The 22,319-nt window shown below is 38.4% G+C and overlaps 1 protein-coding gene across 10 annotated transcripts in view; it reads left to right on the top strand.

Annotated features, from left to right (window-relative positions):
- Nucleotides 1-22,319, top strand: part of NCOA1 (nuclear receptor coactivator 1) — a 278,981-nt gene that overhangs the window by 242,161 nt on the left and 14,501 nt on the right. For all 10 annotated transcript variants that reach the window (XM_063789222.1, XM_016948148.4, XM_063789219.1 and 7 more), the window contains 3 exons: nucleotides 5,585-5,686; nucleotides 7,941-8,343; nucleotides 18,143-18,317. In XM_063789222.1, coding sequence (XP_063645292.1) covers nucleotides 5,585-5,686; nucleotides 7,941-8,343; nucleotides 18,143-18,317 — 680 coding nt within the window. The remainder of the gene's footprint in view (nucleotides 1-5,584; nucleotides 5,687-7,940; nucleotides 8,344-18,142; nucleotides 18,318-22,319) is intronic.

Below are 22,319 nucleotides of genomic sequence, written 5' to 3'. Positions count from 1 at the left end.
GGCAATTCTTTTTACTAGAAAATTAATTAAAAATACATTCAGGCCAGGCACGGTGGCTCACGCCTGTAACCCCAGCACTTTGGGAGGCCGAGGTGGGCGGATCACCTGAAGTCAAGAGTTCGAGACCAGCCTGGCCAACATGGTGAAGCCCCGTCTCTACTAAAAATACAAAAATTAACTGGGTGTGGTGGCGTGTTCCCAGCTACTCAGGAGGCTGAGACGGGAGAATCGCTTGAACCCAGGAGGTGGAGGTTGCAGTGAGCCAAGATTGTGCCATTGCACTCCAGCCTTGGTGACAAGAGCGAAACTCCATCTCAAAAAAAAAAAAAAAAAGAAGAAAAAAGAAATTCACACTGTTCAAAACTTAGAAGATGTGGAAGTCATAATTGAAAGGCAAAAAGAACATCCAAAAAAAAATACTCATGAAAGAAATTATGTCTCCTAATTGGTTGTCGCTTGTAAAAAGATGACAGTTGTTCCAAATTCAATCAGTAAATTCAGTGGAATTCCAGTAAAATCTCAACATGGAATTTGACAAATAGATGCTAAATTTGTTTTAGAAGCATCAATACAATCTTGAAGTATTAATAAAATGAGGGTATACTTGCTCTACCGATATCAAGATTTAAAACAAAGCTTTAAAAATTAAACCAGGCTGGATGTGATGGCTTATACCTATAATCCCCCCATTTTGAGAAGCGTAGGCAGGAAGATTGCTTGAGGTTAGGAGTTTGAGACTAGCCTGGGCAACATAGCAAGACTCTGTCTCAACCAAAAAAAAAAAAAAAAACAAAAAGCAAAAAGCCAGGTGTGGTGATGTGCACCTGTAGTCCCAACTACTCAGGAGCCTAAGTTGGGAGGATCGCTTGAGCCAGAGTTCAAGGCTGCAGTGAGCTATGATTGTGCTACTCACTCCAGCCTGGGTGGCAGAGCAAGACCTTGTCTCTAAAAAAAAAAATTAAAACAGTGTGGAACTAGCATGAGGATAAATAGTTCTACCATAATAGAGTTCTACATAATAGATGGTTCTGCATAATAGCTCTACATAATAGAAAGCCCAGAAACACACCCAGACATACTGAGAGACTTAATAAGAGACAGAGGTGACAATGGGGAAAGAATGGCATGCATCATAAATGCTGGTACATTTGGCTGTTCATGAGGAGGAAAAAATTAAATTTGATCCTCATCTTATACAAGACACAAAAATAAACTCTAAGTGTTTTAGTGACCTAAATGTGAATATGAAAATATCTCTGTAGCCTCTTTAAAATGACATAAAGGAAAAAGTAAATGTTTACATTAAAATTTACGACCTAGAAGACAAAAGACACCATAAGCAAGGTTAAAAGGCAAGACAAAGACTCAAAGAAGATGTTTCCAACCCCATATGACTGGCAAAGGACTAGTGTCCAGAATACACCCAGTTTGTAATCTGCTATTCATAATATATTTACCTCATTGGATTGATACCCATCTGTTCGCTTATTGGTCATATCCTCTCCTTCCCTCTTCCCAAATACAGGAGACTGTAAGCATCTCATAGCAAGAATTTAGCACCATGCCTAGTGATTTGAGAAAAGAAAACGGGTGTACTCAGATATACATTATAGTTTCCTTCTTTTTAGTGAATTTTAAGGTCAGTTTAAAAACAGATGTTGAATATATATATATATATATATATATATAGATATAGATATCATTTATTGGCCATGAGTATATCTCACTGGCTGGTATATACTTTTTACTCCTTGTGTAAAGGAGTAAAAAGATTGTAACATTTTAAATTCAATTACACAGTTATGAATAAATCCCCAGTTGGGAGGAGAGAGATGAAAAACATCCTAGGAAACTAGTGTATCTGTATTGGTTGAGACTTTTAAAAAGAGCAACAAAAAGGAAGGAAGGAGCTGATGATTAAAAAGCAATACGAAGTTACAAGCCTTTAGGTGTAATACCCGCTTACTCCTCAAATAAGCAAAGACCCAAGAAATATATCCGTAATATCAGTAAAGGACTTCTAAAATTCTATTTTGGGAAAAAGAACAACAGCAAAGATGGGTAGACCTGCTGCTTTTAGAAAATGGTATCATAGGCTGGGCACGGTGGCTCATGCCTGTAATCCCAGCACTTTGGGAGGCCAAGGCAGGTGGATCACCTGAGGTCGGGAGTTTGAGACCAGCCTGACCAACATGGAGAAACCCTGTCTCTACTAAAAATATAAAATTAGCCAGGCATGGTGGCACATGCCTGTAATCCCAGCCACTTGGGAGGCTGAGGCAAGAGAATCACTTGAACCCAGGAGGTGGAGGTTGCAGTGAGCTGAGATGTCACTGTTGCACTCCAGCCTGGGCAGCAAGAGTGAAACTCCGTCTCAAAAAAAAAAGAAAAAAGAAAAAGAAAAAGAAAATGGTATCATTAGCTGACAAAAGATATGATTTTTCCACTCCAGTTTTGTTTTCTTCTTCCTCAGCAAGGATCATGATCTTCATAACTATCAAGAGGAGAATAATATAAAGAGAAAGTGACAGTGAGACACATAAACAAATATGGTATACTTAGCAATCTTAAAACAAGTCAAGTCCAGATATGTATGTGTTAGGGTACTGAACAAATGAATGTATCTGACATTATAAGAACCACTATTGATCATCTTTTATATATTAGAGAGAATAGAAGTGATCAGAAAACAGAATTAGGATTAAAGGACAGAAAAAAAGAGAGAAACATTTTACCTTCAGGTTTCTGGCAATGAAAAATGCCCAATAGGACAATAAGTTTCTTTAAAGAATACTTTTGTCTTTGCAAGAATTTGTGCAGTAGCTAGCTCAGGGTTTCTCAACCTTGGCATTTTAACATTTGGGGCTGGGTAATTCTTGTTATGGGGGAGATGTTGTGTGCATTAAGGATGTTTAGCAGCATTCCTGGCCTCTGCCCACGAGACGTCAGCAGTACCTCCTCTCTTAGTTGTGTCAGCGAAAATGTCTTCAGATATTGCCAGATGTCCCTTGTTTGGCAGAATCACCCCTAGTTGAGAACCTCTAGGCTAGATAATCATCTTTTAGGTTTCCTATAGAAGGACTTCTTGGTAAAGCACTGGGAAGAAAATCCATTCCGGCAGACAAAGTGACAGCCAGCCTGAACTGTGTGTGTTTATTTTATACTTAGGAATGGGTTTGCCCTCTTGCGCTGGCCACAAGCCCCACATTTCCTTTTCTTCTACAACAAGCCTTTTAACCTGTGTTTGTGTCTAAGGACTAACAACTAATCTCCTCCCACTCCCCGCCTCTCTGAAAGTTAAGATTTCCAAGGAGCTGAGAAATGTAGCGATCCTTTTGGGAAGGCTATGTTGGAAGAAGTGGAACTTGACCTACTTGTTGAAAAACAAAGCATTTTAATAATTGGAGAGAAGAGGCAGGTCAAAATAAGACAGGTGTACACAGCACTAGTCAGGTTGCACACACAGATAGTCAAGGGGAGGAAAAAATGAACAAGGGTTAATTCAAGGGCAGAAATAGACCAGGTTTCCTATAACAGAAAGTACTTGTAGATTTATGCTATTTAGAATAATTCCTTCTACTTCTAGAAAAGAGCCTATTCTGCTTGTCAGGCATGTTTCCTCCATCCCTACCCATTTCATTTGTACATTATCTCACAATTCAAAGAATATATAAAGCTATATGTTTGGAATGTATTTTTACCTGGCCTCATTGCCTCCTCTCCTGTTTTTTTACTTGCTGTTCCCTCTGCCTCAAGTTAACTCTGCCCTCCTCCTTGCCACCTTGCATTCTCATCCTTCAAGATGAATGCAAGCTGAGCTCACTCATGCTTCTTGGTCCCTGTCTTCATCCCTAGACTGAATGAGTTGCTCCCTCTGTGCTGCCGTAGATGTGTCTGTCTATGCAGACAAAGCACCTGTGCATTTTACTGTTGTGCGTTGGCTTCTGCCACTCAATAGGGAACTCCTAGAAGGACAGGAATTTGCTCACCTTTGTAACCTCCAAACTTTATACAGTATCTTGAATGTACTGAGTTTTTAAGTAAATCTTTATAAAATTAACTTGGTTTATCTAAATTTATGTTCCTGGTCTTTCAAGTTTAAGAAGTATATCAGTTTTGGTATTTAAGAGTCTTTTTGACTTTTAAAACTATAAAGTTGGTATCTTTCTTTTTGAAGTGACTCAGAACTTCAGAAAGTTTTAACTTATTCCACAATGCCTTAGAGTTGTCATTTTAACATTTATATTATAATGAGCTTTTCCCCAAAATTGGTTTGTTTTCTGATCTAATGGGAGTGAGAAAATGACTGAAGTTAGAATTAAGAGTTGAGCTATTTGATGACAAGAGATTTAATCACTGTTCATAGCTCTTTGGATTCTTATAAAACTTTCGTAGGCTTTCTAGTTTATGTATAATATATTGAAATATGTTAATGTATGATATATAAGTATATATAATTTGTGTTTTACAAAGTATATAAACATAAAATAGTATTAATATTATTGTTACTGTTATCTTCCTGAATAGTTTATTCATATCAAATTATTGAAGAAGAAATGTTTTAAGCTATAGATTGTTTTCAAGAAAATCTCATTTCCAAGAATACTTCTTTTGTTACCAGATACTGTTAAGGCATGCCTGGCATGCCTATGACCTGGAACCCTAATCCTGGTCTAGACTGATCTTCCAAACCAGTATTCACAGAAAATTGTTCTGAGGGATAGATATTAATGGTTAGATGTTAGAAAAAAAGGTTCATGATAAATAAATTGCATAGTATATCCCTTCTTGGAGATCCACAATGTGCTTTTGGCCAATTAAAGGCTTATAAAATTTCTGCAGTAAATAAATCTGTTTTACCTTGTGTAACCCATCATTTCCAGTACTTAATACAGCACAGCATGCTGTTTTCCCAGCACATCTATTAATATCCTGCAGAACAATGTTCTTTAGCATTGTTCTTTAGCATACCAATTTGGGAAATGCTGGTCTAAAGTAATTACTTTTTCTAGTTAAATAAATAATCCATTTTTTCAGACCATTTGTTTCTTACATAATACTGTCTAGCTAATGAAATCATACTGGATTTTCCCCAAATATGTATCCACCAGACATAGTACCTCCAAGTGAGAATACCATCCAGCTTGCTCAACTTTCCCTTCATCTTCCAGACCTTTGTAAAATGTGCCCTTACTGTATACCTGCTTTTACATTTATAATATTTTAAGACCTAGGGCTGGTACTTCTTCTTCCCCATTGCAGCACTTATCTAAAATAACTATTAACATGTTTTTTTGTTGTTTTGTTTGTTTGTTTTTGAGACAGTCTCGCTCTGTCACCCAGGCTGGAGTGCAGTGTGTTTGTATCCTACTTTTAAATACTTTGCCATAGTGTTTTGGAGGCAATAAGTGTTTTATAAATGTTGGGAACTACCAGCCTTTTGGAAAATAAACATAGGAAATAATCTAACCAAACCTGCAACACTAAAACTTTTTAGTAATCAATAGAAAGTTTGTGTTACTTTATAAGGCCCGTGTTATGCTTGTGTGTAGAAATATATCTTATTGTTTCCATTTTTCTCTAGTTGATACACCAAAATCGGCAAGCTATCTTAAACCAGTTTGCAGCAACTGCTCCTGTTGGCATCAATATGAGATCAGGCATGCAACAGCAAATTACACCTCAGGTAATGTGAGAAAACCAGACGTCATTAGTACTTCTTTAACCCACATAGTGTTTCTTAAAGTGTTGACTTGAGTGTCTTTGAAATGGTCTGTGAGCTGATCTTTTAATGATGTTTGTAGTGTAGTTTTCTTCTAGAATGAATTAATAATCTACTTTTGATACCTCTTACTGATATTTGATCTAAAGCAAATGGTGCTTTGTTTTGTTTTATTGTTATTATTGTCATTGTTATTGGATACCAGATGACTAAGTAGAAAAAACTCTTATTTCTGTAGCGAATAGCACCAGTAACAGGAAGCCTCTGATACGAAACTGTGTGAACGGTACCCGAAACCTGATCAAAACCCAGTCACATTGCTAAGCTGTCTTAACTATCTTGTGTACTATGTTCAATTTGAACATCAGCATTTTCTAGCTTGTATTTATTTTTTAAATCCCTTTTTTTTTTTTAATAAACCCAGAGCCATTAGAACTTTAAACATAAAAAGAACTAGGTGGACTTCTAAATGTTACCTAGTACTCACTCTCTACTTTACCCCATACATACTTAAAAATTTTTTGTTTCAACTACTTACTTTTATTTCATAACAAAGTTGATGTAAAAATCTTGGAGATAAGGAATTTTAGAGAGGATTTAAACAATACTCTTTTCCTCTCCACAATATGGAACTAGATGGATTAGGAGCAAATAAACAAAGCCAGCACCTGTATTATTAAAGAGATAAATACAGCCATGCATGACTTAAAGACAGGGATATGTTCTGAAAAATGTGTTATTAGGCAACTTCATAATTGTGCAAAGGTCATAGAGTGTATTTACACAAACCTACATGGTATAGCCTACTTAGCATCCTGGCTATGTGTATAGCCTATTGCTCCTAGGCTATAAACCTGTACCGCATGTTACTCTACTGAATACTGTAGACAATTGTTATGGTATTTGTATATCAAAACATACCTAAACGTGGAAGAGATACAGTAAAATACTGTAGTATTATAATCTTATGGGACCACCGAATTTGGTCCATTGTGTGCAACTGAAATGTCTTATTACTAAAATGTCTTATTGCTGAAATGTCTTTATGCATCACATGACTGTATTGACTGAAGTTGTTGGTAAGCAGCAGATATTGACATCTTCATGGATCCAGATTTCAGTTTCTCTGTCTTACAAATTATAAATCTTAGTGCTAGCTAATTCAGGAGTAATTAGGTTGTAAGGAAACAAGACCACACTTTTGGATTCACATAAAGATAATTCCTATCAGAAAGTCTTATTTCATAGTTTCTTCTAGATTAGACTATATGTAGTTGGCAAGAGCTGTATGCTTTAACCAGATTCTCAATCTGAATTGACATTTTCTGAAGAAGGCTTTATTGATATGCCATGTTATATTGAAAAAATGATTTTAAGCTAATTTGACCACTTCTTTCCTCATCCATAATATTATAACTGAAACCACTTACACTAATGCCTGGAATAATCTGAAACTCCAATAATAATACAAAATAGCTGTTTCCATTTATTTCTTTTTACTATTTTATTTCTACTTATTTTCTTTTTAAGTGATAATTTCTTAGGCATTGGATCCTAGATTTCAGAATCTTCCTTTTTTAATGGTATTTGTAGGTTTTTTCTAATTGTAAAGGTAGTACATGTTCATCGTAATAATTTGGTAAATATAGAAAAGTATAATGAAAATTAAAATCACCTATAATCACATGTTATTCATTTAAATAAACTGGGATAATGTTCTCAGTGAGAAAAGTGGAAAAACTAAGTTTCTCTTTACCAGAAACACAGTAAATTTTTTGGAATTGAAAAAGTCTTCTAATGATCTAATGAAGGATAGGACAGAAGTCATCAAGCACATTTTCTTTCACTTCCTTATGGTCTTCATGTTTCTCTTAACAATGTTCATGGCCAATATTATAATACTAATCAATACATACTTTCTTTGAATTTTTCAGTTCTGTGTGACTTTTCATTGAGAATTTGCGTTCTCATTTATAATGGTCAGATATTGTTTAGCATTTCTTGACTACTTTTAATCTGTAAAATGTACTTAATTCATTTTTTCTCCGTGATTGTTACTTAAGAGGTTTTTGTTCCTTTTCTGTTTTAGTTTCCCTTGTACAGTGATAATTGCTATGTACTTTATTGCCCCAAGCAAGTAGGCCTTAATCCAATAAACTTTCCAGGATAGATAGTGATTATAATAATTTTAGTAAGTGAGGTTTTTCCTGCTTTTCAGCCACCCCTGAATGCTCAAATGTTGGCACAACGTCAGCGGGAACTGTACAGTCAACAGCACCGACAGAGGCAGCTAATACAGCAGCAAAGAGCCATGCTTATGAGGCAACAAAGCTTTGGGAACAACCTCCCTCCCTCATCTGGACTACCAGTTCAAATGGGGAACCCCCGTCTTCCTCAGGGTGCTCCACAGCAATTCCCCTATCCACCAAACTATGGTACAAATCCAGGAACCCCACCTGCTTCTACCAGCCCGTTTTCACAACTAGCAGCAAATCCTGAAGCATCCTTGGCCAACCGCAACAGCATGGTGAGCAGAGGCATGACAGGAAACATGGGAGGACAGTTTGGCACTGGAATCAATCCTCAGATGCAGCAGAATGTCTTCCAGTATCCAGGAGCAGGTAGGAGGGTCACAACTTTATGTTGTTCTAAGTAATCCCTACAGGCTTAGGTCTCTCTCCATCTTTATGTCTGTGCTTGGACATTAAAACAGTGTGTGGAAGAGGAAAGACACTGACTTGGGAGTCTGGAGACCCAGGATTCAGACTCAGCTTTTGACACTAAATGGTTGACTGGTTTGAGGCTTATCTCCCTTTTGTAGCTGAGATGATTGAATTAGAGGATCTGTAAGGACCTTTTGAGCATTTTGTATGCAAAGTACGTTCCCCCTTTTTTTTTCTTTTTTGTTAGATGCAGTCTCGCTCTGTTGTCCAGGCTGGGAGTGCAATGGTGCAATCTCAGCTCACTGCATCCTCCACCTCCTGGGCTTAAGCGATTCTCCTGCCTCAGCCTCCCGAGTAGCTAGGATTACAGGCATGCGCCACTGTGCCCAGCTAATTTTTGTGTTTTTTTTGTAGAGACAGGGTTTCACCATGTTGCTCACACTGGTCTTGAACTCCTGACCTCAGGTGAGCCACCATACCCGGCCCATTCTCTTATTTTTTAATTTTTCTCATTGATCTCTATGAGAATTCAATGAAAGTCTTCCCCACACAATGGATTTTAGTACATTAATTCAAAATTCGCATGTAGTTTTTTCATTGTGTGGGAGATTTTGTTTTTGCCAGTTTGCATAAGAATAATTTATCTCCACGGAGTATCTCAGACTACTCATTGGTGTCATCACTCTCAGCTGCTACTGTTGCAGCTTCCTCTCCAATGTCAGTCAACTTTCTGGCTTCCAAAAGCTTTTTTCTTTTTTAGTCTTTCTTTGGCACTGTCTTCCATTCTCTTTGTCCTGGGTGATAATATCTTTTCTTACTTCTTTTCTGTCACTTTCAGTTTCTGATAGGTAGTGGCAGTGATGAACATCTGATTAGTCTACTCTGTTTAATCAAACTTTTATGCAAAATTAATTGTCAATTCCTGAAAAATAATTGAAATAAATCCCTTGATTATATAAATGAAAGAAAAGAGGTAAATTTTAAGGCTGCTTAAAAATGAATTTCAATGAGAAAGCTGCTGTTTGACTTGAATAAAATGTCAAAGTTATACAGAGATTTTTGACATGGCAGTATGCTTATCAGTTTTGACAGCCAAATCAATTTAGAGTTTCCATTCTGATGGTAGCAAATACTAAAATCCTTTGACTATCAAATTAAGTATCTAAAGACTTGTGCCAGAGAGCACCAGAACTCTAAAGAGATTTTAATCAAAATTATGCCACATCAGTTTCTTTGTCCTCAAGACAATGAAGTCATCTTTGGCTGGTTTATATCACTGACACTATCTGTGTGGGCGAGAAAAGGATTATAAATCCATATTTTAATTATATGGTTGCCTGAACAAGAGTATGGCCTTCAAAAGAGTTTTATTTCCATGTGTCTTACAATTTCTGTATGCAAAGAATTTGACAAAGCTTTTTCACTTTAGCCTGCGGAAGTACTTCCTCCAACATTAGAAGACTTGTGTAGTTATCTGCATCCCCATTCCTCCTCCAAAATGACAACCTGACTAAAACAGCAAATGGGTTTTTAGCAGCATTCATAATATTAATTGCAGAGCCCTAAATCAAAAGATTTATCTCATGCATTAGGGGAAAAAGCTAACTAGAAGTAAGCCAAACATTAATAAATTCCTCATGAAATTATTCTAAGGATTTTTTCTATTAAAAAATAGAAATACTATTTCTGTCCATTTTCAGGCATGCACTTTTAAGTTTCCTCTGGAAAGTCAAGAAAGGAGAACTTTATATCCTGCTTTCATTCCTTGACAAAGCCACCTGGAAAGGCGGTCCTTCAGTGCCCCGGTTCTCATGAAATTGACAAGTTTCTTTCACAGTTCTGGGTCTAGCCTTTGATCTGAGTTGTGTCAGCATAGAACAAAGTGAGCTGAAATAATGGAGTGGGTGGAGCTTCCTCTTTCCCCGTACCATAATGGGAAAGATGTGTTGCCACCTATCACGAGTATCTGGTGCCTGGGTTTTTCTTCCAGACCAACTTCTGATTGACAAAATTATTTTCACAAAATAAGAATTTGCTTTTTATAAAGTCAGCATTCATACTACAAACAAAACCCAAAAGCTGAGTGCATTGAAGAGAACAGTGGTTTCATCCAGTTGCAAACTGAAATGAAATGGCAGGGCTGTCAGTTCTTCCATGGACTGCTTCAAAATAATACTGGAAAAATGTTTAACTTTTCTGGAAAGAGTAAGAACGTTTAAAGATGCAATGTTTTTAATTTCTGTCACCACTCTTAATTATAAACTTGCTCCAAATTGATCAGCAGTCTGGTAGAGGACCAGGTTTTGTGTTGGCACAAAATGAAGTTCTGGAAAAGTTCCAACCTTTTCAAAACAAAAACAGTTTATTGTGGCTTAAGGAAATCCAGATAAAAAGGCTCTTTGGCCTTTGTTGGTTTTATGCTTCTATTCCTAAGAAATCGGCCATACAAAAGTACCAAAATATATGTGTTCCAACATGTTTCCAGGTTTGACAAATTAAGGTCCATAATCCAGCCCACTTGTTTTGGTAAATAAAGTTTTAATGGAACACAGCCACAGCCATACTTACTGCTTTATGTATTATCTATGGCTGGTTTCACATAGAAGAGTTGAGTAGTTAAAGAAACTTTATGGCCTACAAAACTGAAAACTTGTATTATCTGGCCCTTTGCAGAAGAAGCTTGCTGATTTCTGTGTTAAGTGATGACAGTAAAACCAACGGATAACTGCATTTGCTTTGCTTTATATCCTTTGCTTTAGCCTCTTTCCACTTAATGTAGGCCCAAAGTAAATGAAGGAACATGAAAGTCATAGTAATGGCAGAGTAAGTTTTCTTGTATTTCTGAAAACAAGAAACTTTTCTAGACTACCATGCTATGATAATGAGTGTAAAAGAACAGAATCAGACTTTAGAAATTGTTTTCTTTTTTCTTTTTTTTTTTTTTTCTTTGAGACAGAGTCTCGCTCTGTCGCCCAGCCTGGAGTGCAGTGGCGTGATCTCGGCTCACTGCAACCTCCACCTCCCGGGTTCACGCCATTCTCCTGCCTCAGCCTCCCGAGTAGCTGGGATTACAGGCGCCCACTACCACGCCCGGCTAATTTTTTTGTATTTTTAGTAGAGATGGAGTTTCACCATGTTAGCCAGGATGGTCTCAATCTCCTGACCTCGTGATCCACCCACCTCGGCCTCCCAAAGTGCTGGGATTACAGGCGTGAGCCACCGTGCCTGGCCAGAAATTGTTTTCTATTAAGGCAGTATTCAAAGTAAATATGAGAAATTGGATTCTTTAGTGTATCTGCCCACTTCATGGGTTCCTTCAAGCCCATTTAGAGACTTCTTTTCTGTGAACTACAATAAAATCCTCTTCCACCTATTCCTCCTCAGTGATCTCATCTCCTTTTGGGGTTTCAGGGACCTTTACATGCTAGTGACTTTATTCTCTATCTCTAAACAGTATCTCTCAGCTCATATGTACAGCTGCCTACTGGATACATATACTTGCATTTTCCACCAACACCCCAAACTTAACTTGTACAAACCTAGACTCATCAACTCCATGTTCCCTTTTATAGTTCTGTGTTCCAGCTACAGTAAACTCTGAGTTCCGAGAAACAGCACAGACCTTGTTCTCTTTTATTTCCAGGGGCTTTGAACATTGTCTATACTCTATCTAAAGTATTATTCCTTTACTTCTCATTCCTATTCTTCCCTCCTCTCAGATATAACTCCTCTGCAGAGTCTTCCTGGACACTCCCAATCATAAAGTACTCACCACCCTGTCTTAAAACCACTTGTTAACCTAGCTGCCTTTCTTTTTAAATAGCAAGTTCCTTACGTGAGCAGAGTGTGACCTTTTTAACCATTGTTTCTCCAGTGCTTAGCACAGTGGTCTCACAGTGAATAGATGCTTAATGAATCTTTGAAGAAATAAATGAATGAAAGTATGAATTCTAATTCTAGTTGCCACTGTCACATGTCTGCAATGCTAGTTATGGTTGGTCTAGCAGGGAAACTTAACATAATCTAGCCCAGCTGGGCACGGTGGCTCACACCTGTAATACCAGCACTTTGGGAGGCCTAGGCAGGTGGATCACCTGAGGTCAGGAGTTTGAGACCAGCCTGGCCGACATGGCGAAACTCCATCTCTACTAAAAATACAAAAATCAGCTGGGTGTGGTGGTGGGCGCCTGTAGTCCAGCTACTCGGGAGGCTGAGGCAGGAGAATTGGTTGAACCCAGGAGGCGGAGGTTGCAGCGAGCCAAGATCACGCTACTGCACTCTCGTCTGGGCAATAGAGCAAGCCTCTGTCTAAAAAAACAAAAACAAACATAGTCTAGGCAAAGATAGAACTGTAAAATTTTTCATCTAGAAGAACTAGATTATCTGATTGATGCAAGTTATCCAAGGACCAGTGTGTAGCAGAACTGGGACCAGAACTCTAAGTATTCCTCTAATTCATTACCCACAGGCTAGTTCTTTCTGCTAAAACTGGGTCGTTTCACAGAGGATTTTTAGAGAAATGAAACCACTCTCTATGATACTATAATGGTGGGTACATATCATTATACATTTGTCCAAATCCATAGATTGTACAATACCAAGAGTGAACCGTAATGTAACCTATAGACTCTGGGGTAGTTGATAATGAGGACAGTTATACATGTGAGTGAATGGAGGAGGGGTATGTAGCTTCATTTACATAATTTTACCAAAAATAAACCCTATCTAGTGAAAGAAAAAACTGTAAAGTCTAAAGTTAGGAAATCTCAGTACCATCCACTTAGTTTTGCTTTGAACCTAAAGCTTCTCTAAAAAATTGTCTTTTTTAAAATAATAAATTTAAAAGACCAACACTAAAAACAACAGCAACAACAACAACAACAACAAAACAAACCACAAAAAAGTCATCTTCTAAGGGAAACTGTTCATTCCAATATGAACAGTTAGAATGTGAGATGAAGCCAGAAAGAAATATCAGAAAGCTTGCTCTTGTACTTGGAGTCTCTTATTTATTGTTTACTGTTGACCCCACAAAGTAATATCCAGAATATGATAAGCATCTTTTCCCGCTCACATATTTTTATTTTTATTTTTCTCTTTTTTTTTTTTTTTTTTTTTTTTTTTATCTTTTGAGATAGGGTCTTGCTCTGTTGCCCAGGAGTGGCGTGATCATGGCTCACTGCAGTGTCCAACTCCTGGTCTCAAGTGATCCTCCCACCTCAGCCTCCTGAGTAGCTAGAACTACAGGCATGTACCACTGTGCCTGGCTAACTATTCTATTTTTTATAGAAACGGGTCTCACTACGTTGTCCAGGCTGGTCTCAAACTCCTGGCCTTAAGCCATCCTCCCACCTTAGCCTCCCAAAGCACTGGGGTTACAGGCATGAGCCACCACACCAAGGCTATATTTCTTCTAAAAGAAATTAATTTCATCATAAATGAGGTTAAAAACACATTAATACAAGAGTTTTTCTTTTAAGGATCACAACCAAAATAGTTTAAAATGGAGAGTTAATGCAAAGACATTAGAAGTGAAGATGGTGGCAAAACAAAAACAAAAAACCCACCCTCTAGAGTCATAAATGAAAAAAAAATGGATGCTGGGCACAGTGGTTCATGCCTGTAATCCCAGCACTTTGGGAGGCCAAGGCAAGTGGATCACCTGAGGTCGGGAGTTTGAGACCAGCCTGACCAACATGGAGAAACCCTGTCTCTACTAAAAATACAAAAGTAGCTGGGCGTGGTGGCGCATGCCTGTAATCCCAGCTACTCAGGAGGCTGAGGCAAGAGAATTGCTTGAACCCAGGAGGCGGAGGTTGTGGTGAACTGAGATCACACCATTGCACTCCAGCCTGGGCAACAAGAACAAAACTCCGTCTCAAAAAAAAGAAAAAAGAAAAAAAAATGGAGACCCATATATTCTAAATCAAAATTACTTACCTTACATATAGAGGAAGCAACAAGGAGAAAATATGTAGCTTCATTTATATAATCTTTACCAAAAATAAATAAACCCTATCTAGTGAAAGAAAAAACTGTGAAGTCTAAAGTTAGGTCAACTTCCACAGAAAATTTAAAACAGTTTTAAAATTCTAGCCTATAAGGCCGGGCGCGGTGGCTCACGCCTGTAATCCCAGCACTTTGGGAGGCCGAGGCAGGCGGATCACAAGGTCAGGAGATCAAGACCAGCCTGACCAATATGATGAAATCCCATTTCTACTAAAAATACAAAAATTAGTTGGGCGTGGTGGTATGAGCCTATAATCCCAGCTACTCGGGAGGCTGAGACAGGAGAATTGCTTGAACCCAGATGCTTGAAGCAGAGGTTGCAGTGAGCAGAGATCACGCCATTGTACTCCAGCCTGGGCAACAAGAGTGAAACTCGGTCTCAAAAAAATAAAAAAATGTACCCTATAATAAAAAAACGAGTAAATTAACTACATCTCTGGCAAATATAATGATTTTCTCTTTTTATTTAACCAAATAAACCAAGTAAAAAGAGAAAAAAATCATTATATTAAAAATAACCAAAAAAATTACATTAATAGTGACAGAACACAGTAGATATTACACAGGCATATATGCATGTGTTCACAAAGTGACATCAAGGACATAGAAACATGTTTGTGATGTAATGTTGAGGGAAACAAGCAGGTCACAGAATGTTACAGGATTTTATAAAGATGTAAAGGAATTTTACTAAATTATGGGCAATCATACTATGGCATCCTTTTTTCTGCACCTTTATAACTTTCTCTGCCTTAAAAGTATTTAACTGTGAGATGTATTTTGTCAGGAAAAAAAGAAAGAAAGAACACAGTGCTAGCATTAAACATTAAACATTTTTTAAAAAACATTTTTACACTTTTAAATTCTAATGGATATCTACTTTGGGCCAGTAGAGTAAGAGGGACCAGATTTACTTTCCCATCTGAAACAAATAAACAAAAAACAGACAAAGTACATTCAACAGTAGTTCTTGAGATTGTCCAGACTGTGCTGCGGGGAGGGAGAATCCAACAGGAGCCAGGCCATTTCCCTGAGCTGAGGAGGTGGAGCTTGCAGTCTGGGAAAGCCAAGACACCTAGAGGTAGCAGGGCACAATACCAGAGAGGACAGCACTACACAGAGAATTGTAAGATATGCAGAGGGTCCCATTCAAGTCTTCAGCTGAGAGCTGATGCGCGCACGCGGGCATGCGTGTTTGTGTGTACAAATCAAGGCCAGAGAAAACCACCTGAAAAGATAAGAGGGAACCATCTTCAAAGTTCATACAGGGCCAGTTCCTCTTCCTACCAGCCAGAGTAGAAAACCTCGTAATTCAGGGGGTATCAAGTAGAACACTCAGAGATGGTTTGCCTCGGTAGTGGGGCAAAATAAGCCCTAAACTCTGCTCTTGTCTCATTAGGCACAAGACCTAAAAGAATTAACCTGTTTCCATGTAGCCTAACCACAGCCCAGACAAAGGTCAAAAATATTTAAAAGAAGAGAAAAAAAATCCAACACCTAATAAGGTAAAATTCACAAGGTCTGGAATCTGATTTTTAAAACTACCAGGTATGCAAAGAAGTAGGAAAATACGACCTGTAATGAGGAGAAAAATCAGCCAATCAAAAATTCAGAAATTACACAGATGATAGAATTAGTAGACAGAGACATTAAAGCAATTATAAATTATAAATTCTGTTTGTTCAAGAAGCAAGAGGAAGCTTGAATATGTTAAGTAGAGCCTAGAGCCATGGAAGATATAAATAAAACCCAAGTCAAACTTCTGGAGATGAAAACTACAGTGTCTGAGATTTAAAAAACAAAACAAAACAAAACAAAACCCTAGATGAGATAAACAGCAGATTAGAAATTACAGAAGAAAAAAATAGTGAACTTAAAGATATAACAATGGAAACTATCCAAAATGAAATCAGAGAAAAAAGACTGAAAAAAACCTGGTAATTTACTCAAAATTGATCTTATAATTCAATGCAGAATTTCAGCGTGCTTTTTGGAGAAATTAACAAACTTATCCTAAAATGTATATGAAAATGCAAAGGACCTAGATTAGCCAAAACAATTTTTAAAAGGAAGAACAAAGTTGGATATCTACCTAATTTCAAAAATTACCATAAAGTCGCAACAATCAAGACAATGTGGTGCTGGTACAACATAGAGATCACTGGAACAGAATAAAAAGTTCAGAAGTAAACCCTTACTTTTATGGTCAGTTGAGTTTTGACAGGTCAGATGGCTGCTAATAAGCATCATCCTAAATAAAAAGGAATAGCCTACTGATAAGTGCTCCAAAGTGGCTGAACCTCAAAAACATTATGCTAAGTGAATGCAAGCCAGACACAGAAGACCATGTATGGCTACATTTACGTGAAATTCCCCCCAAAAAGCAAATCTTTTAGAGACAGAAAGTAGATCAGAGGTTACCTGGGACTAGGGATGGGAGCAAGGATTGACTACAAACAGGTACAAGGAAGGGAGTTTGGGGAATGATTAGATGTCTAAACTGGATCGTGGTAATGGCGGCACAACTCTATAAGGGAATTTGGGGAATGATTAGATGTCCAAACTGGATTGTGGTAATGGCGGCACAACTCTATAAATTTACTAAAAATCATTGCATTATGCAGTTACACTGTGTCAATTTCATGTTATATAGATTATGTCTGAATAAAGCTTAAAAGGGGGAAGGAGGAGGGGAAGAGTGGCTAACAAAACTTTCTCATTATTTTTTATTTTCATACATGGCTTTTTCTTTTTCTTTTTTTTTTTTGACAGAGCCTTGCTGTGTCACCCAGGGTGGTGTGCAGTGGTGCGATCTCGTCTCACTGCAACCTCTGCCTCCCAGGTTCAAGCCATTTTCATGCCTCAGCCTTCCAAGTAGCTGAGATAACAGGCGTTTTTGTATTTTTAGTAGAGATGGGGTTTCTCATGTTGGCCAGGCTAGTCTCGAACTCCTGACTTCAGGTGATCCACCCACCTCGGCCTCCCAAAGTGCTGGGATTACAGGCGTGAGCCACAGCACCTGGCCACACGTGGCTTTTTCTTAACTATTATTTAATTTACAGCCGTGCGCGGTGGCTCACACCTGTAATCCCAGCATTTTGGGAGGCCAAGGCCGGTGGATCACCTGAGGTCAGGAGTTCGAGACCACCCTGGCCAACATGGTGAAACCCCGTCTCCTCTAAAAATACAAAAATTAGCCAGGCCCAGTGGCAGGCGCCTGTAATCCCAGCTACCTGAGAGGCTGAGGCAGGAGAATTGCTTGAACCCAGAAGGTGGAGGTTGCAGTGAGCCAAGATCGCACCACTGCACTCCAGCCTGGGTGACAGAGCAAGACTCCATCTCGGGGGAAAAAAAAAAAAAAAAAAAAGTTTAATTTACTACACAAGTAATTCATCATGTATGTTCATACATATTTTTACACTTAAAAATGCACATAAGCAAAAAAGAACAGAAATAGATCATATACAATCCTGCTGCACAAATAACGTCTTAGTGAATGGAAAGCATTATTCCGAGCTTACATTTATTTCATTGGTTTATGCTGAGATTTCTTGCCCTAGTTTAAGATACTAAATTTTTTCCATGCTCTGTTGAATGCGATATTTGTAAATACATTGCCTGACACAAGACAAGGCAAATAAGAAAGTTATTTGTAAATATATCGTGACAGATCCTTTTGGGTTTTTTCATTTATGGGGTTAATAAATTTATAGTGTATCAACATAAATTAATTTGTATCAATTTACAGGAATGGTTCCCCAAGGTGAGGCCAACTTTGCTCCATCTCTAAGCCCTGGGAGCTCCATGGTGCCGATGCCAATCCCTCCTCCTCAGAGTTCTCTGCTCCAGCAAACTCCACCTGCCTCCGGGTATCAGTCACCAGACATGAAGGCCTGGCAGCAAGGAGCGATAGGAAACAACAAGTAAGGGGGCAGTTTTTATATATGAGCATCCTTGATACTGTGATAAATCCTTGATACTGATAAATGCTACAGTGGTTGAACCTCAGGAACATTATGCAAAGTGAAAGAAGGCCGGACACAAAAGGCCACATATGGCTACATGTATATGACGTTTCCCCGTTCCCCCGTTTGTGTGTGGAGACAGAAAGCAGCACGTAAGAACAGCCATGCTTTCATGGGCTGATTGTATTCACAGGCTAAGTAGAAGATTATTGGCTACTTCCATTTGCATAATGGAAAGAACTAAATTTTATATTATCAGCAAAGAAAAATGATTTTTAAATCTTATAAGTATCAAGTCACTTCTAAGGCAAATTTGTGTGCTGACAGTACAGAAAAGTGATCTAGGTCCCCAACCTTTCCATCCTAACCTGAGCACACCTGCAGAATATGATGAGCTCACATCAGTAACAGAGCTTCCCTGGGACAGACATAGAAATGGGTACTTTTTAAAAAGTTTTTCTTTATAAGAGCACTTTAAAATCTTATAAATCTAAAACCAAGAATGGCAAATGTCAGAATTCAATAGAGCTGAGTAGTGGGCACACAAGTTTCACTTTTCTCGAGGTATTTAAAGACTTTATAACAATAACAAAAGTTTTTAAGGCTTACCCCTTTTAGAATCTCTAGATTTTTAGTGACCTTGACTCACCCATCTTGCTTAGAATTATCTCACTAAAGCCTTTTTTTTTTTTTCCCCAAATCCTGGCTGCTGAACTTTTCACACATCACTTTGAGTTTTATAAGGATTTTAATTTGGTTGTGTCTTAGTTATAATGACAGGGAAGCTGTCTGATCTGACAACATAATAAGTAAGGCAGTTAAAGTTGAAAACATAAGACTATATTCTTCTAAAGTTCATTGAAAGGTGAGAGAAAATCTTCATGTTAGAGAACTGTGTAGGTCTCAGTGAGGACCATGTATAAATTAGGTAGAAATGGAACCATATCTGTAATACAAGAGGAATTTAGTCTCCTAATGTATTCTAATCCCAACTTCCTAAACTCACTCTGGATTTTGTGGCCCATCATTATAATCACTACCTTACAGGTACTCTGACTCCCTTGCCTAGCTCTCCCTCTGTTGCACTTATGCCTGGCAAAATTCTCCCTAATGAAATCCAACTAAACTCTTACTTTATACCTCCACCTAAGTATTGAAATATGGCTTGGGAAAAAAAAACAGTCATGCTGACATGTCTCAATAACCCATTTCTCTGCTCCCCTTTACAGTTAAATTCCTTAAAAGATTATACTCTATCCACTTCCCCTACTCCTACTCCTTGTTGAACTAATCAGGCTTTCATTCCCATCATTCCACGAAAGTGTCCCTGTCAAGATAGTTAAATGTCCTTTTCAGTGCCAAAAGCAATGCTCATCAGTAGCATTTGACATATTTGAGCATTTATTCTTTCTTGAAGCTCTTCATTTGGTTTCTAGAACAACTCTCTGTCTTGAGAAAAGTGACTCTCCTCCTATCACTTAGTCTCCTTGAGGATCTTTCTCATCTCCATGACCTCCATTTGAGGGCCCCAGAGGTGATTCTAGGACCTCTTCGCCATACCCACTCCCTCCTTTGGTTGCATCACCCATCTTACTATTGTCAATGCCTACTGCTATGCTTGACTCCCAAATTTAAACCTCCAGTGCAGATGGCTTTCCTGAACACCATACTCTATATTCAGCTGCCTAACCAATATCTCCACTTATAAGTCTAATAGGCATCCCAAACTTAACATGATGAAAACTAAAGTGATATTTTCGCCAGACCTGCTCCTCTGGGTTACTTTTTCCCATTTCAGTAAATGACAATTCCATTTTCCACTTGTCCAGAAGAAAAGTCTTTCTCTTTCTCACATCCCACATCCAACACATCAGCAAATCATGTCAGCTTCTTAGCACCTCTCTCTTCTTACCTATTCCACATGTGCACCTTAATGCAAGCCACAATCATCTTTTCCCTGGGCCATTCCAGTAGCTTCTTCTCCTGGTTCCACCCTTGCTGCACCATCATTTAATCTCCACATGGGTAGCCAGAGCCATGCTTTTAACACATGAGGCAGAGTATGTCCGTCCTTTACGCACAACTCATCCAGTAGCTCCCCATCTTACTCAAAATACAGAATAGGGCCCGTAAAACCCCACATCATCTTGTTCCTGGATACCTCTCTGATCCCATCTGTTATTCTCACCGCTCACTCTGCCACAGTGGCTTCCTTTTATCCTTCTGCTCCTCAGATGTGCTAAGTACACTGCAAACTCAGGATGTTTGCATTTTTTAATCTCTCTGCTGGAATGTTCTTCCCTCAGTGGCCACATGGCTTGTCTCTCACACTTCAAGTCTTTCCTTAAATGTCACTTTATTAGACACAGACATTAAATGTCACCTTATTGCACTTCCCTGACCATCATTTCTGAAATAATAGCATTTTCTACCCCTGGCGCCTCCTTTCCATTCTTTACTTTTTTCATAGTGATTAACACTTGACATACTGTGTGATAGTCTATTTATTTGTGATTTTTCTTCTCCATCTAGAAAATGAGCATCATAAGAGCAAGGACTTTATTTTGTATTACTTCTGTTTCTCCATACTCTGGAACAGGGAGGCCCTTCATATACATCTATCAAACAAATGAGTGCAAATACTCCCTAAGTCAACATCTTGGATTCAGATTCAAATATGGGTATAGGTTTTCGTTGTATTTTAGTAGTTTTTGCAAACTTTGACTTTCCAAATCATTTGGGAAAGAAAACAGTTACCACCAACTCTTTAAACACTCACACTTGCTCATTTGGTTCATGTGCAAAAGCTTATTAGTCATCATAAGCATTGTGTATTAGCGTATATCACCTGGAGACAGTGACCACTCACTGTCTCTGTCACACAACACAAGATAGCATGAGGAACACTGAAAAACAACCCCTGCTGCCAAATAACGAAGAGTCTAGTTGGTGAGGGGGCAGGTCAGAGAGAATTAAAACATGAAACAGTCAGAGAACCGTTAAGTAGAATGATGTAATAGAGTTCAGAGGTAGTGTAACATGATTCTTTTTCATTATCTCTCTGGTGGCAAGAGAAAGAAATGGTTAAACAAACCTGTGGGTCCTGGAACTGGGTAGTGCTTCTGTGTAAGGCTGGTTGATGGGAGAATCCTATTGCTTATTATCATTTTAAAGGATAAGAAGTCCTGTTGTTTAACCTTTTGTTTCTCAGACTTATTTGACCAGGGACTCCCTTGCTTGTTAATACCTGTAATATCTGTGGAACCCACTCTGGGCCAGAGTATTCATCCTTCTCTTTTTCCCATCATTTAGTGACTACCAAATACCTAGTGCTACCCTGAGAAAACTGTGATAGCTGCTACAAAGCAGGCAGGAAAGCAGAGTGAGGAAAAGGGCTTGTGAATGTTGGACTTTAGGTGTCAGTGAACCCAGACGTCTTTCTAGGACCTGAGACAGTGATTGCAGCTGCAGAAGAGCTTGGTCTTCTTCCCTTAATGGAAGATGCTAAAATGGAACTATTGGCAGGAGCAGTTTGAAAGAACTTAAACTAATATACAGTCCCAAGTATTAATTTGAAAGGAAATTAAGCTCTAAATTTTTTTCAATAAGTATGACATCATTGCAGTCCTTGAAGTTTCCACATGCATTAACTTACATAGCCTTGCTCCTCCGCAGTGGTGACTTATGTATCAATTGACAAATGAGTACTGTCTTAGGCAGAAATGTTCTCATTAGAAAATAGGCATAGAGGCTGGGTGCAATGGCTGATGCCTGTAACCCCAGCACTTTGGGAGGCCGAGGCAGGTTGATCATCTGAGGTCAGGAGGTTGAGACCAGCCTGACCAACATGGCAAAACCCCATCTCTACTAAAAAAAAAAAAAAAGAATACAAAATTAGCCAGGCGTGATGGCGCACGCCTGTAATCCTAGCTACTCGGGAGGCTGAGGCAGGAGAATCAC

This window comes from Pan troglodytes, chromosome 12 (genome assembly GCF_028858775.2).
Source record: "Pan troglodytes isolate AG18354 chromosome 12, NHGRI_mPanTro3-v2.0_pri, whole genome shotgun sequence".
In the NCBI taxonomy this organism is placed as follows: domain Eukaryota; kingdom Metazoa; phylum Chordata; class Mammalia; order Primates; family Hominidae; genus Pan; species Pan troglodytes.
Note: the sequence above shows the minus strand (reverse complement) of the source record. Positions and strands in the feature narration are given on the sequence as shown.